Source organism: Schistocerca cancellata, chromosome 1 (assembly GCF_023864275.1).
Source record: "Schistocerca cancellata isolate TAMUIC-IGC-003103 chromosome 1, iqSchCanc2.1, whole genome shotgun sequence".
Classification (NCBI taxonomy): Eukaryota; Metazoa; Arthropoda; class Insecta; order Orthoptera; family Acrididae; genus Schistocerca; species Schistocerca cancellata.
The window spans coordinates 44,971,652-44,988,843 of NC_064626.1; the positions used below are offsets into that span (position 1 = coordinate 44,971,652).

At 47.7% G+C, this 17,192-nt stretch overlaps 1 protein-coding gene and 1 non-coding gene across 2 annotated transcripts in view; one reads left to right on the plus strand and one right to left on the minus strand.

Moving 5' to 3' along the window:
- Positions 1-16,870, minus strand: part of LOC126149026 (probable cytochrome P450 6a13) — a 69,716-nt gene extending 52,846 nt beyond the window's left edge. The window contains exons 1-2 of the mRNA XM_049915793.1: positions 16,553-16,870; positions 636-986 (exon numbers count right to left, since the gene is read on the minus strand). Of these exons, the coding sequence (XP_049771750.1) occupies positions 636-986; positions 16,553-16,732 (531 nt within the window). The 5' untranslated portion in view covers positions 16,733-16,870. The remainder of the gene's footprint in view (positions 1-635; positions 987-16,552) is intronic.
- Positions 16,242-16,316, plus strand: Trnal-caa (transfer RNA leucine (anticodon CAA)). The gene has a single exon. It is a non-coding gene; the product is annotated as a tRNA-Leu (tRNA).
- Positions 16,871-17,192: the final 322 nt, after the last annotated feature.

Sequence of the window (17,192 nt, forward strand, 5' to 3'; positions counted from 1 at the left end):
TAACTGCAATGAATTTCTTACAAAAAGATCCTGTTCAGTTTCTCTGTAGGAAATTCTGTATAAAATTTTTGGGATTTGAGGTCCGCCAGTTACGCAAAACGCCGTTTTCCTCAGCACCCAAACATGTTTCGGCACCACTGTGTCATTATCAGTGGGTTTTCGTTTTTATTTATTCTTTACATTTGGTGAGCATGACTTTTCTGGACCACTTTTGTGTTAATTACTACAGGTAGCTTGTCATGTTTTCGTGTGGCAAGCACTTCCATTCTCCGCATCATGCTGAGGTGTTGTGATGCATACGTAGCTATAACGAATATTTTCCACAAATAATGTAGTAAAACGCTATTCACTACACCAGAACACAGCGTGATGTTGGTATGAAATTCTCGCTCATGGTTTTTGAAGGCATTTCGGGTTGCATAAAGCCTTTTGGTAGGGGCAGCTGAGTCACTGTGTACATTTGGGGAAAGATGGCTATACAGGTTGATCCAGCTGCCCCTGCTAAAGGGTTTCATGCAACCCACAATAACCACCACGAAGGATTTTCATATTCTCTCGCTCACTATGTGCAAAGTATTAGTCCCACACAGAGGAATCGCCTTTAGTCCCAAATAAGCAGAGCGTGTGTACATTACCAGCACAAAATTGAAGAGGTTCCGGATGGGCGAGGTGAAGAGGCCGCGGCCCATCCTGCGGAACTCGGACTCGGGGTCCCGCAGCGAGTTGCACTGGATGCCGAAGGCGCAGGTGCCGATGACGTCGGTGGTGAACCTGGCATTCCACTCCTTCATCTCGACGTCCTCGCCGCGGTCGGCGAGCGGCTGCAGTGCGGCGACCATCTCGCGCGCGCACGCCTCCATCAGCGGGAACATGAGCTTCATCTTGCCCGACGTGAACGTCGGCGTCAGCTTGGTGCGAAGCGCGCGCCACCGCGGCCCGCCCAGGTTGAACAGGTGCGCGCTCAGCGGGTCGTGCTCCTCGTCCACCTGCAGACACAGGAGGTTGGCCGACACGGGCCAAAATGGACTAGGTGCTCACAAACACCAGAAGGCACCTTAGTCTCAACCACATCTCTTAGAGGAATCATCTACATCGTACTGGCCTGGTCGCAACACCATTGCGCGACTCTGTTGAAGAAGAAGGTGTCAGTCACATTTGTCTTGGCAGTAGAAACACATACATCGCCACAGGACTTCTCCTACAGCCTTTGGATCATCTCTGGTTGTATCACCGTACTGGTTCAAATGGCTCTGAGTACTATGGAACTTAACTTCAGAGGTCATCAGTCCCCTAGAACTTAGAACTACTTAAACCTAACTAACCTAAAGACATCACACACATCCAAGCTCGAGGCAGGATTCTAACCTGCGACCGTAGCGGTCGCGTGGTTCCAGATTGTAGCGCCTAGAACCGCTCGGTCACCTCGGCCGGCCTTATCACCGTACAGTTCTGCTTCAAAAACTTGAGAATATATCGCCTTATACGCAAACGGAAAAAATCCCAGCATCAAGAAGGAGTTTTGCGGCATAAAACAAAGTTGGTGGGTGTGTTTCTACATGTGAAACATGATGACTGTTCAAATTTCGCGCCAGTCACTTAAGAGTGGCGCCAGCTGAGGCATCCGCCGATGCAAATCAGTTTTGATTTAAATACACGCACTAACGTTCGTGAGCCTAAGTTACCTTTGAAACTGGACATGGTGAACTGACGTTAGTCAAGAATGACTTTATTGAGGCAAAGACGCCATAACGCCTCAGTTTGTTTGAAGGAGGTCGTCTGGATGTTCCTTCTGTGATACTGCAGAAAGCCTTAGCAGGAAGTAGCCACTGTATATTATTCCTGGCAGCGATGGTCACAAGAAAATATTAGATACAGACTTACAGGTAGATGTCATTTTCCTTGACTTCCGGAAGGCGTTCGATACAGTTCCGCACTGTCGCCTGATAAACGAAGTAAGAGACTACGGAATATCCGACCAGCTGTGTGGCTGGATTGAAGAGTTTTTTGCAAACAGAACACAACAAGTTGTTCTCAATGGAGAGACGTCTATAGACGTTAAAGTAACCTCTGGCGTGCCACAAGGGAGAGTTATGGGATCATTGCTTTTCACAATATACACTCCTGGAAATTGAAATAAGAACACCGTGAATTCATTGTCCCAGGAAGGGGAAACTTTATTGACACATTCCTGGGGTCAGATACATCACATGATCACACTGACAGAACCACAGGCACATAGACACAGGCAACAGAGCATGCACAATGTCGGCACTAGTACAATGTATATCCACCTTTCGCAGCAATGCAGGCTGCTATTCTCCCATGGAGACGATCGTAGAGATGCTGGATGTAGTCCTGTGGAACGGCTTGCCATGCCATTTCCACCTGGCGCCTCAGTTGGACCAGCGTTCGTGCTGGACGTGCAGACCGCGTGAGACGACGCTTCATCCAGTCCCAAACATGCTCAATGGGGGACAGATCCGGAGATCTTGTTGGCCAGGGTAGTTGACTTACACCTTCTAGAGCACGTTGGGTGGCACGGGATACATGCGGACGTGCATAGTCCTGTTGGAACAGCAAGTTCCCTTGCCGGTCTAGGAATGGTAGAACGATGGGTTCGATGACGGTTTGGATGTACCGTGCACTATTCAGTGTTCCCTCGACGATCACCAGTGGTGTACGGCCAGTGTAGGAGATCGCCCCTTACACCATGATGCCGGGTGTTGGCCCTGTGTGCCTCAGTCGTATGCAGTCCTGATTGTGGCGCTCACCTGCACGGCGCCAAACACGCATACGACCATCATTGACACCAAAGCAGAAGCGACTCTCATCGCTGAAGACGACACGTCTCCATTCGTCCCTCCATTCACGCCTGTCGCGACACCACTGGAGGCGGGCTGCACGATGTTGGGGCGTGAGCGGAAGGCGGCCTAACGGTGTGCGGGACCGTAGCCCAGCTTCATGGAGACGGTTGCGAATGGTCCTCGCCGATACCCCAGGAGCAACAGTGTCCCTAATTTGCTGGGAAGTGGCGGTGCGGTCCCCTACGGCACTGCGTAGGATCCTACGGTCTTGGCGTGCATCCGTGCGTCGCTGCGGTCCGGTCCCAGGTCGACGGGCACGTGCACCTTCCGCCGACCACTGGCGACAACATCGATGTACTGTGGAGACCTCACGCCCCACGTGTTGAGCAATTCGGCGGTACGTCCACCCGGCCTCCCGCATGCCCACTATACGCCCTCGCTCAAAGTCCGTCAACTGCACATACGGTTCACGTCCACGCTGTCGTGGCATGCTACCAGTGTTAAAGACTGCGATGGAGCTCCGTATGCCATGGCAAACTGGCTGACACTGACGGCGGCGGTGCACAAATGCTGCGCAGCTAGCGCCATTCGACGGCCAACACCGCGGTTCCTGGTGTATCCGCTGTGCCGTCCGTGTGATCATTGCTTGTACAGCCCTCTCGCAGTGTCCGGAGCAAGTATGGTGGGTCTGACACATCGGTGTCAATGTGTTCTTTTTTCCATTTCCAGGAGTGTATATAAATGACCTAGTAGATAGTGTCGGAAGTTCCATGCGGCTTTTCACGGATGATGGTGTAGTATACAGAAATGTGGCAGCATTGGGTAATTGCAGCGAAATGCTGCAGCGGATAGGCACTTGGTGGAAGGAGTGGCAACTGACCCTTATCATAGACAAATGGAATGTATTGCGAATACATAGAAAGAAGGATCCTTTATTGTATGATTATATGATAGCAGAACAAACACTGGTAGCAGTTACTTCTGTAAAATATCTGGGAGTATGCGTACGGAACGATCTGAAGTGGAATGATCATATAAAATTAATTGTTGGTAAGGCGGGTGCCAGATTGAGGTTCATTGGGAGAGTCCTTAGAAAATGTAGTCCATCAACAAAGGAGGTTGCTTACAAAACACTCGTTCGACCTATACTTCAGTATCGCTCATCAGTGTGGGATCCGTACCAGGTTGGGTTGACAGAGGAGATAGAGCAGATGCAAAGAAGAGCTGCGCATTCTTCACAGGATCATTTGGTAAGCGTGATAGCGTTACGGAGATGTTTAGCAAACTCAAGTGGCAGACTCTGCAAGAGAGGCGCTCTGCATCGCGGTGTAGCTTACTGTCCAGATTTAGAGAGGGTGCGTTTCTGGATGAGATATCGAATATATCGGTTCCACCTACTTACACCTCCCGAGCAGATCACGAATGTAAAATCAGAGAGATTCGAGCTCGCGCGGAGGCTTTCCGGCAGTCGTTCTTCCCGCGAACTATAAGCGATTGGAGCAGGTAAAGGAGGTATTGGCAGTGGCACGTCAAGTGCCCTCCGCCACACACCGTTGGGTGGCTTGCGGAGTATAAATGTAGATGTAGATCTAGGAGAATGTACGGTCGCAAGAAGACCGGCCTCTGGTTGGTCACGTGACGCCACCGAGAGGGAAGACCATCGTGTTCGGAGTACGCCTCTGGAGCACAGTACTGCATATGCAGCGGCAATATGAGCAGCAGTTGGCGACATACAGACGTAACGAACTGTTAAAAATATGTCTCCAGCCTACAGCGTGCATTCCACTGACCGCCAACCATCGCCATTTGCCACCTCAGTGGTGTCAAGTGAGAGCTGATTCGAGGCAGGATCGAGGTCATTTGTGTTTACTGATGAAAGCTGTTTCTGCGTCAATGACAGCGATCGCGAAGCGTTGGTTAGGAGGAGGCCAACCAGCTGAGGGCCTGCAACAAACGTGTCTGCGTGATAGACAAATAGGAATTGATTGATTGATTGATTGATTGATTTTAACAGGAGAGCTGAAACAGATTAGGTCTAACCCGCCACTGCCCGCACCGAAACTAGGTTTATTGTGCGGTGTCGCTCCCTGTATATCTAGTAAAGCCAACTAGTGCCCATAAATAGTGCAAGGAGTCCCTCTACCAATTTCGTCTGGTCTAGTTGTCCCGAAGATTCTGTATCTTTTACTCTCCAATGCCATGCATTCGGAGATTAGGTGTGATGCACTTTCTTCACCCTCATCGCAGATTCTACATTTAGGGTCCTCTTCCATTATACCCATTGTTTGTAGGTGTTTTTTGAAGCTCCCATGGCCGATCATCAGTCCAGTCATGAGTTTGATCTCTTTCCTGTTCAATCCCAGGATTACAGAGCTTCTTTTAAAACATGGCTTGAGCATCATTACCTTAACATGTTTTTGTTTATGGACCTTGGTCCAATATCCTACGTGCTGTTTCCTAAGCCAGTTCCGTAGTTCTAATTTGATCATAGGCTTGGTGGTTGTGAAGACGGGTTCCGGTCCAATAAATGGAGTTGTTGCCCCTATCCTAGCCAATCTATCGGCTTGTACATTGACACATATCCCTGAATGGCGAGGGATTCACACAAGGTACACCCTATTGCTTCCCGCTAGCTCCACCAGAGCCCTGTGGCAATCTGCAACAATCTTAGATCTAGTTGTAGGAGCAGCCAAGGATTTCAGGGCTGCCTAGCTGTCTGAATGGATGTAGAGGCTATGGTCATTGTAGCACTTACTCATATACTCCTCCACACATGCCCTGATTGCAGTAATTTCGGCTTGGAATACAGAGGCCAGTTTCCCTAGAGAGATGCTGCCCTCCAGTCTTGGCTGAACCTCGTACAACCCTGCCCCAACGCCTTGATCTGTTTTCGACCCATCAGTGAACTAAATGATGTCCCCCATATGGTGTCGAACTGTTTTCTCCCACTGCTCCCTACTTCCGACTATTATGTTGTAAGGCTTGTCAAAGCAGTTCGGAGTTATAAAATAGTCAGCGGGCATTTCCCCAGCCATACCTATATTTACCTCACTCACTATGTTAGTGTGTGATTCTGGATATCCCAATGAGACCCAGTTTTGGCCAGTTTTAAGTCTGTATGCCCCAGCTGCTGCCTCCATCTTAACCCAAAGGTGAAGTGGAGGCATGTCCAGCATGGCTTCCATTCCAGCGGTTGGTGTGCTGCTAATTCCGCCCGTTATGGCTAAGCAGACCAATCTCTGCACCTCAGCAAGCTCTTTAGCAGCAACCTGCTGTTCTACCTTCTTCCACCAAACTACGGTCCCATACGAAATCCTAGGTCTAACCCTTGTGGTGTACATTCAGTGCATACCCCTGAGGCTTAGGCCCCAGTTTTTGCTACAAGCCCTCCTAGTAATCACTAAAGTGCTTTTTTCCTTGGAGCATATACTCTTAAAATGAGGGGCCCAAGTTAGCTTCTCATCCAAGATCAGCCCTACATATTTCACATAGGGCTTACATTTAGTATGGTGGAAGGAACACTCCCGTGGTTATCCCATGCAACCTGACTACAAATTTGTACGTCAGTCCGGTGAATCGATGTTCTGTGCTGCCATTCATGAACAACATTCCAGGGGGTGGGGAGCGGGAGGGGGGATGGTGTGATTTTGCGACAGCGTAACGCTCGTACATGTAGCGCTCATGTTGTAAACCAACGTGCTCTAGAGTGTCGACTTGTCTTGGCGCGCTCCATCGCCAGCACTGCCTCTGATCGACAACATGTGGAACATTGTCAGACGACAACTCCAACGACTCCCATAAACAGCGTTAACCGTCCGTGTTTTGGGCGACCAATAGAAACAGGCACGGAAATCCATCCTAGAATTTGACACCCGGAACCTATAAAGCACAGTGCATACACGTTTGCACGCTTGCACTCAACTTTCTGGTGGTAACACTAGATTTCAATATACCGACCTAAACTCCGTCGGAACACGTCTTGGAAGACTCAACGGTACTGACAGACCGCCGGGTCTTCCTCAGCCTATAGGCGTCACTGAACGCGGACACGGGGGGGGGGGGGGGGGTCATGTGGTGAGCACACTGCTCTCCCGGCCATTGTCAGTTTTCGAGGCCGAAGCCGCTACCTTTCAGCCAAGAAGCTCCTCAATTTTCCTCCCAAGGGCTGAGTGCGCCGAAGTTCTAGCGAAGTCAGATAGCGCATAACTTCGGTGATCCGATGGAAACCGCTGTTACCATTGACTGTTACTAATGTATTAACATTTCATATTTGCAATGGCTAATTTTGCATTTATATTAACCAGCGACTTGCAATTTCATTCGCTGAAATATATTACCTAGGCAAATGTATTATTGAAATTTCATTACTTTTTAATGTGATTATTTTCTGTCTATGAATATGACTTTTTGTTGTAAGATCAGATCAGTTACTAATATGACTGCACTGCAATTGTTTGTTTACGACTGTGTGCAGTGTATTAAATCCAACGTGTATGTTGCTCTCGTACTCGTGAACCCTTTTCCGTATGATGATGTCTGTATGAGTTCTGCTTAGATGTCGAAATAAAGGGGAGAAAATTAAATTGTACCACAGTTCTTCCATGAATAATAGCAGAATCCCAGAGATTTCTGGACTCACTCAACAGCAGAGGTTATCATCTGCTATATTCCTCAACCTCCAAACACAATTTGTCCCCTAAGAAATATAGGAATCCACATACAAGGCGACACAGCTGCACCTGCTGCTGTCGTTTTGTGCAGCGCTCGTTGTTATTTCTGACCTTAAAAAATCACGTGCCAGGTTTTCATTTTCTCAGTGGGATCTTTCCTGTAGGAAATGAAATCTAGTACTCTTTGTACCAGGATTTGTTTTCGCTAGGGGCCGTAGTTTTCGAGTTATTCAAGAAAAGAGCACAAACAGGCCTTCAAACGCGCCCCCACTCCCTCATTCAACCGCCACTGGTCAGGATTTCAAGTTCTTGCTCGTGGCAGTGCCTCCTACCACTGCACAAAAATTTGCTCCTGCGCGAACCATTTCCCGCAGTCCATCTTTTTTGCTCTTCATTGACTCGCCTTATTATGCCACCAGCTTAGTCACGCACTCAGAATTTGTAAAACTGAAGTTAATGTATATTTCACCTAACAGTCTTGTGAATGTTAGGAGCATAAAATAAAGAATTTAATCGGTGTACTCGTCAGGCCTTCTGACTACGAAACTACCGTGCTTGTAAGTATTAAGATTGGAAACAAGTGCCAACATACACTCCTAGAAATGGAAAAAAGAACACATTGACACCGGTGTGTCAGACCCACCATACTTGCTCCGGACACTGCGAGAGGGCTGTACAAGCAATGATCACACGCACGGCACAGCGGACACACCAGGGACCGCGGTGTTGGCCGTCGAATGGCGCTAGCTGCGCAGCATTTGTGCACCGCCGCCGTCAGTGTCAGCCAGTTTGCCGTGGCATACGGAGCTCCATCGCAGTCTTTAACATTGGTAGCATGCCGCGACAGCGTGGACGTGAACCGTATGTGCAGTTGACGGACTTTGAGCGAGGGCGTATAGTGGGCATGCGGGAGGCCGGGTGGACGTACCGCCGAATTGCTCAACACGTGGGGCGTGAGGTCTCCACAGTACATCGATGTTGTCGCCAGTGGTCGGCGGAAGGTGCACGTGCCCGTCGACCTGGGACCGGACCGCAGCGACGCACGGATGCACGCCAAGACCGTAGGATCCTACGCAGTGCCGTAGGGGACCGCACCGCCACTTCCCAGCAAATTAGGGACACTGTTGCTCCTGGGGTATCGGCGAGGACCATTCGCAACCGTCTCCATGAAGGTGGGCTACGGTCCCGCACACCGTTAGGCCGCCTTCCGCTCACGCCCCAACATCGTGCAGCCCGCCTCCAGTGGTGTCGCGACAGGCGTGAATGGAGGGACGAATGGAGACGTGTCGTCTTCAGCGATGAGAGTCGCTTCTGCCTTGGTGCCAATGATGGTCGTATGCGTGTTTGGCGCCGTGCAGGTGAGCGCCACAATCAGGACTGCATACGACCGAGGCACACAGGGCCAACACCCGGCATCATGGTGTGGGGAGCGATCTCCTACACTGGCCGTACACCACTGGTGATCGTCGAGGGGACACTGAATAGTGCACGGTACATCCAAACCGTCATCGAACCCATTGTTCTACCATTCCGAGACCGGCAAGGGAACTTGCTGTTCCAACAGGACAATGCACATCCGCATGTATCCCGTGCCACCCAACGTGCTCTAGAGGGTGTAAGTCAACTACCCTGGCCAGCAAGATCTCCGGATGTGTCCCCCATTGAGCATGTTTGGGACTGGATGAAGCGTCGTCTCATGCGGTCTGCACGTCCAGCACGAACGCTGGTCCAACTGAGGCGCCAGGTGGAAATGGCATGGCAAGCCGTTCCACAGGACTACATCCAGCATCTCTACGATCGTCTCCATGGGAGAACAGCAGCCTGCATTGCTGCGAAAGGTGGATATACACTGTACTAGTGCCGACATTGTGTATGCTCTGTTGCCTGTGTCTATGTGCCTGTGGTTCTGTCAGTGTGATCATGTGTTGTATCTGACCCCAGGAATGTGTCAATAAAGTTTCCCCTTCCTGGGACAATGAATTCACGGTGTTCTTATTTCAATTTCCAGGAGTGTAGTTTTAGTGCAACGATTACAGAAGTCGTTCATGGGCACGTTTAAATTTATAATGTTACCGACATAGCCGACCATGCAGGTGCTATAATAGCCCAATCAATGGAGACCAAAAAGGTCGAGTATCGGGAACACCTCGTATAGTCGAAAATTTTGGTACAGTGATGGGAGAAAGTGCCACGACCAGCATACTAGAAATTCTGACTGGTGCCGGATGGTGGTGGAAGTGCATCTGAGGTGCAATTCTGTTTTGTGACATTCTCTTGTGTGGTTATTGAAGGCCAGATACAACACTGACGGTTGCGTAAAACGACAGCAGTAGGGGCAGCTGAGTCACTGCCAGTCAAGTTGCCCCAGTACTTCTGTTACACTTTTGTACAAGCTACACCGACCTGTTACAATACTAGCAGTGCGTCTCTAAATTCTATTGATGTCTGTTGCCATGACTACTTGATAACAATTACAAACACTGCAGCAGTGCTCTGCAAATGGTCGCAGTAGCGTCTTGTGTCCCATTTCCTTTCCAGATTAACTGCTCCTTGCCCGCACTCTTACAACAGAGAAGCATAAGTCGAAACTTTTGTGCTTTCTCTTGATGTATATGCGAGCTTCTCGCCAGGCTGGGAATTTACAAAGGCTGTCTAAGCACCACCGTATCGTCCTCCGCATTGCAGCGTCATGTAGAAGAAGTATGTAGGGGTATGTGGTGGGCACACAGTTCTCCTGGACGTTATGCAGACTTTCCATACCTTGGTGCCTCTACTACTTGGTCAAGTATCTCCTCAATTGGCATCAAGAAGCTGATTGCACCCCGTAACAGCCCTCCCACAAAGGGAAAACCCTAGCATTTACTGTAATCGAACTTGGATCCTCCACATCACAGTCTACCGCACTGAGAACTCAGCTACGAATGCTGACTGATGCGTGCTCAGTTAATAATGGAAATACAGCGATTACTATGCGAAACTTGAAAATAAAAATAAAAAATCTGAAAAAAATGTGAAATGTTTTGTAAAATACTTTGTCTAAAATTAAGAAATAAAGTATGAGTAGCAGTCAAATGAAAACTGAACACCTGTCACAACAACACCACGCAACGGTTCCATTCAAAAGCAATCACCACACGTGCTAAGGCATTTATCACACTGGGAGACGAGGTGATCAACTCTTGTTTTGTAGAATGCAGTCGACATCTGACGGATCCACAACCGTACCCACTCTTGCACTTTCTCGTTCGATTGAAATCGTCTGCTTTTTTTTTTTTTTACGTGCGTGCGTGCGATGCACCAATTGCGACTGATTATACGTTGGTGCTGCAATGCAATTTCTTTCATAATTTTTGTTCGTCTACCTCTTTACAGCGGTAGATCTTCGCACGTAAACGCCTGACTGCAGCTACTTACGAGATCACAGAAAAGCAGTGTTGGGGAAACTATAACCTCATAGCTACATGCCGGAGCCCGCTGTAAGTAAAATTTGCTGAAAATTGTGTATGTACTTTAAAGAAATGATTCGGAAATGGCATGTCACTCGTACTTTGAACATGAAGTTCAAATTTAAACCTTCAATAGATCTTTATTGCCGTTAAGCAAGATCATCAGTCCACATTTCCGAAAATTACTAAAGTTTCTGCTCACAGTTATCACCATACCTAAAACAGCCAAAACTTTTACCTTCCCAAATTCCGAAACCAATTACTTGTAACACTGTCAATGATCGTCCAATTACTTCTGCACACGATATTCAGTGGTTGTCTTTAGTTAAAGGTTATGCTCGCCATAAAATACTCAGTAAGAATATACTCAGTACCGCCACACTATATAATTCAAAGCTCACTCTCGATTTTCGTTGAAACGAATTATCACAACACTCTAAAGTTTACATAAACAGTTTCTGGTCACTACCAGATACCATTAACACTGGACCATAATGCGGAAGTCATCCTAAGACTTCATCTTACAGATAATGCGAAAAGTCACATCCCGCATAACCGCCTCCAATCAAAGCTAGCTCGTGACTCTCTTCTCACTCTCCCACACTCAAAACTATATCTCCTCGCTAGTGCGGTTGGTCCCAGCGGAGGTTCGAGTCCTCCCTCGGGCATGGGTGTGTGTGTTTGTCAAAAAATGGTTCAAATGGCTCTGCGCACTATGGGACTCAACTGCTGAGGTCATTAGTCCCATAGAACTTAGAACCAGTTAAACCTAACTAACCTAAGGACATCACAAACATCCATGCCCGAGGCAGGAGTCGAACCTGCGACCGTAGCGGTCTTGCGGTTCCAGACTGCAGCGCCTTTAACCGCACGGCCACTTCGGCCGGCTGTGTGTTTGTCCTTAGGATAATTTAGGTTAAGTAGTGTGTAAGCTTAGGGACTGATGACCTTAGCAGTTAAGTCTCATAAGATTTCACACATTTGAACATTTTTTTCTCGTCGCTAGGCGGCCAACCGTCTCGCTTCTCATTGGCTCTCAGCACTTACGACCAATGAGAACTCACTTCTAGAGCGCGGCTCGCGCCAAAATCTAGCAAGCACCACCCCTCTAGGCTCATTGACGTCATCAAATTAAGTAACACAAAACTCTCTAATTAAATAAACAAAACAAAATGAACTATAAGCTTTACTCTACATCCGGAAATTTATTATGTAGTCGGGGATGTTCTGGCTGTCTTATACATAAACATACATACTTGGACATCCGACATTAACTAGTAGGGGAACCACTAGTGCAGTAGGGGAACCACTATTGGATTCGTTCCCACGTTACAGAGTTGGAACACTTGCCAGTTCCTGTAGAGAATTACATGAATGATTTTTTAATAATGCCGAACGTCCCACATACTCTCACGCACGCATTCACATTCACACACACCCTAACACACAATACACATATGTACTTAGAATTCTTGACTTTATTATTACAGAAAATTCACAGAGGTTTTCTGAAACTAAAGACTTTCCAAATTTATATATGAACACTGAAAGTGTTATCAGATCATCGTACATAGTCACTGAAGGTGAATTATTACATCACTGTATTTATTTAAATTCTTGACTGGTGGAAAACTACGTTTTTTTAATGGAATTTTACTAACTTCCAAAATACAACTATTTTTGATCTCAGACTTTGACATATTGTTTGTTTTCACAACTGAAGAATGTACATCCAATATGACGTTCCTCAAGTTATTCCTTTATTAGTTGTTAATATTTTTAGTTTCGTATAATGTAAGTGGCCTGCCAGCGCTACTTCACTGCTTTCACACGCGCAGCTGCAACAGATGGTCGTTACGTCAGTCTGCAGGACACAACTGACCGTATAGTACTCTACCGGCTTACATTGCAGCCCACATATATTTTGAAGTAAAGCTTTTAATAGACAAATGGGCGATCGCACACTAGTTGCGACGCCACACGTCGTCCACCCATCTCTTTCTTCAGGTCGCCGAAGATGAGAAAATCACACGGTGAATGATCTGCACTGAACGGAGGATATTGCAGTGTTTCCCAAGCAAATCGATTGAGTGTAGACTCCGTGCGACTGGCAGTGTGGGGGCGGGCGCCACAGTACAGCAGGACGTTCCAGTCCGACAGCATCGCTGGGAGTTTTGACTGTGCTTCACGTCAAAGTTTCTGCAAGTGTCTCGACAGCACTGATCACTAATTGTGGTTCTCAACTGGCACATGGCGACTGCAGTCAAAGACGAAGGTCATCGTGGCTCTACCGAAACTTGTGTGGACAACTTGGGATTTCTTATTTGGGGTACATGTGGAAGGTTCCATTGTTGGCTTTGCCTTTTCCCTCGGGCTGTCGGAATGCTGTTGGTCAGATTCATCCCGTTTCGCAGCAGCTCCCACCCCCTCACTGACAATCAGATGAAGGCTGCACTTCAGCGATCTCGTTGGGAAAGACGCAACATCTTCCGTACAGACCGTATCTTTCCTCATGTGGTTGTTATATCCTTGCGAACCTGAAGAAAGACATGCGTGCACATTGGCTTCACTCGCCGACCACTTTCATCGAAACAGTATTGAATTGTCTTGTCTCCCAGCTGGATAAATGTCTTAACGCGTCTCGTGATATCATCTGAAAAGAACCGTCCCATGGTCACATTGTGGCGGGAGTTCAGTTTTCATTTGATAGCTCCTTATCAGTTAGAGAAATGTTGGACGCGCCTTTGAACGTTGCTCGAAATCATGTGCAGCAAATAAAGTGCTGACTGAGAATCACAAGTTCTTTCGCACCTTAAAGAGTACAGGAGGTTGTTCGTCTAGTGGACTTCCGCTCGATGGTTTCCTTATGCCACTGAAGGGTGAACTGAGCCGTGGTAAAAACTGCTGTTTTGAAGAGCGCGCCGCTGTTCGTAGTGCGAAGCAGTCGCCCTCTGTTTCAGTGGTTGCGCCGCTGTGGCAGTCGCAGCTTTGGTGTCTCCCTCTGGTGGGAAAGGGGAAAGGTTGCCGGTTCACATGCATTTAAGGGGGCGCTATGAGCTGACCAGTGAGTCAGTCTGGGTTAGTCTCTCGTCCCCAGCTTGCAAGACCATCTCACGTCCGCATTTGCTAGGCGGTTAGCGTCTGTCTGTCGTTCGGAGTGCTAATATGTCTGTCGTTCGGATCAACCTTTAAAGCCAGCAAAATGAGAGTCTTTCCACTCCGCCAGTAAGAGAACTCGCCCGGTCGGGGCTTAGTTCCTGCATCTGAGTCTGTGCGTTAGGCCGCCAGTCTGCTTGAGTTTGCTTCGGCAAAGGTCATTGGCGGTTGGATCGATCGGTTGGTCGGTCGCGCACTGGGACACAAGATGATTGTACCTCTTGAGCATCGGCGCATGTGAGGTCGCCACTTGAGTCTAGTTGGCCGCGGCGTATAGCGAGGGATAGAGACTTCGCGGTCGAAACGAGAGCAACAGGAGTCAACCCACGACATCGGGCTGGCCGGTGCGAGCTGCGACGCCGTGAGACGGGAGATGGGCTCGCCTTACTGCGTCCGTTGAAGCGGCTGGCAGCGGACGGTTCGGGAGAGCGATTTCGTGGTGCCACGCCAGGTCTTCTCGAAAAATCGCAGTTTATTAGAAGTTAAGTGATTGGTGATATGTTGGTTGATTTACTCTTGTTAAATTCTACTTGTTTTCTTGGTGAGGTCACCAGCCATTTTGATTTGGGGTCGTCCCACCATTCTTCTCCGTTTTCCCGCCCGCAGTAAGATGGTTGTTTATAAATTGGGTGGTCCGTTTTTCCGTTGTGGAGTAGGGGCGGGTTAGAGTAACCTGCGGTGCGGGTTGTTTTGTAAGCTCCCTATCAATCTACTGTACGTTAGTAGCTGCCTCTGTCATGTTTGTCGGATTTTGTGTGTTAACGAATTTATTGCTTGGAGTGTAATCGCCTAGTACCTGAAATACACTTTGATCTTTGGAAACTTTGATATTATTGCCTATGGTCTTGAGAAGCAGTATCTGTGTACTGTAGAGCATCTTAACTATTGTTTTGCCAACCTTGTAGAATTTTACATAAGATTGCATTTCATGGGCTTTTATTTAAATGATCATTTTAGTATATAAAGTTGCCACCCTTTCGCCATAAGACTTTTCTTAGATGTTAAAACCAAGTTGCACCTTCGGTGGCAAGGTTAATATTTTAATTGTTAGTGTTTTGTACCATTTCCATCCCTCCTACGGGGGGTGCATAGTTTGTGTGCTTGTGTAAATTGTTAAAACTCTTAGTTTAAAGTTATCTGGTGTGTTGCATATCTGCACCAGTGTAGTCTTTCAGAGACTGTTGTGAGCGGTCGTAACTACGACCGTGTCAAAAGGTAGCGGTAACGTTCTCTGCGCGAAAGCTCACACAATCAAAACTTGTTTCTTTCTGCCTCTAAATAAATTGTAACTTTGATATTTAGAGGGTGCTTTCTGATTATAATTTTAAATCTGTTTCATTTCAAAAATGCTTTTGTGCACTATTAAAGTGAATAAAATTCGTATTTGTTAAAAGGAATTTGGTTATGATTTCATCAGTTACTCCCTGTAAACTACTTCCATGCTTACATAGTGTGATTAAATGTGTTAATGTTCTTGATGAATCAGTAGTAAATAAAATAAATTCTTAAGAATATTCTTTGAAAGTAAATCACGGTTCATGAACATTTCAGATTATGCACATAATTTCAACCTTATTTAAAAGGTCTGTCAAAGTTTCTCTAATCAAACGAAACTTCCTGGCAGATTAAAACTGTGTGCCCGACCGAGACTCGAACTCGGGACCTTTGCCTTTCGCGGGTAAGTGCTCTACCAACTGAGCTACCGAAGCACGACTCACGCCCGGTACTCACAGCTTTAATTCTGCCAGTACCTCGTCTCCTACCTTCCAAGCTTTACAGAAGCTCTCCTGCGAACCTGTAAAGTTTGGAAGGTAGGAGACGAGGTACTGGCAGAAGTACAGCTGTGAGTACCGGGCGTGAGTCGTGCTTCGGTAGCTCAGTTGGTAGAGCACTTGCCCGCGAAAGGCAAAGGTCCCGAGTTCGAGTCTCGGTCGGGCACACAGTTTTAATCTGCCAGGAAGTTTCATATCAGTGCACACTCCGCTGCAGAGTGAAAATCTCATTCTGGAAACATCCCCCAGGCTGTGGCTAAGCCATGTCTCCGCAATATCCTTTCTTTCAGGAGTGCTAGTTCTGCAAGGTTCGCAGGAGAGCTTCTGTAAAGTTTGGAAGGTAGGAGACGAGGTACTGGCAGAAGTAAAGCTGTGAGTACCGGGCGTGAGTCGTGCTTCGGTAGCTCAGTTGGTAGAGCACTTGCCCGCAAAAGGCAAAGGTCCCGAGTTCGAGTCTCGGTCGGGCACACAGTTTTAATCTACCAGGAAGTTTCATATCAGCGCACACTCCGCTGCAGATTGAAAATCTCATTCTGGAAACTTTCTCTAATCAGTTTTATTTCCAAGTTGTAATAACTACGGTATACACCTTATATAGCATACAAAAAAGTATTTTTTTGGTCTGTTTTAACTCTGCTGATACAGCATGAATAAGCAAAATATTAAAAAATCACTTGCAATGTAGGCGATTTACCGGTACCCACCTTAAGTCCCCTGTGCTGGAAGTGGCCGAAGTCTTTGAGGAGGCAGCTCTTGATGAGCTCTGGGTCTCTGACGACCAGCATTGGTCTCAGGGATATGAAGATCCCGCCGTAAGGGTGAGGGTCCAGGCGCCGGTACAGCTCCAGCACGCCTTCACCGAAGTGTTTGCGGTACAGAAGCATGTCCTTGCAATTGCCGAAGATAGAGTCCGTCTCGAGAGACGGCACTCCACGGCGTTCCCAGTAGCCATAGAACCACCTGCAGGCGATGACGAGCAGCGTGGCCACGAAGACAGCAGCAGCCGCGACGTCACCCAGGCAGGACCCGGTGAGGGACATCGCTCCGTACTCTGCGGAAGCGAGACGTGCAACGTTACTACTGTGTCTGTTGATCCAACTGGAGTTGGCGGTCGTGTGTTGCGTGAGGTATGCTTGATTGTGTGTTTGTGGAGGTTGTGTGTATGTGTGTGTGTGTGTGTGTGTGCCTTTTACTGACAAAATCTGCTTTATGTGAATGTTTTTTAATTGTGCCTGTCTGCAACTTGACACATCTTCTTTAAGGTAAATAGCAACTGTCAGTTGAATTTTGACAATGTTTCTGTTCCATTTGATTTCACTTTCCTAGCCGGCCGGGGTGGCCGAG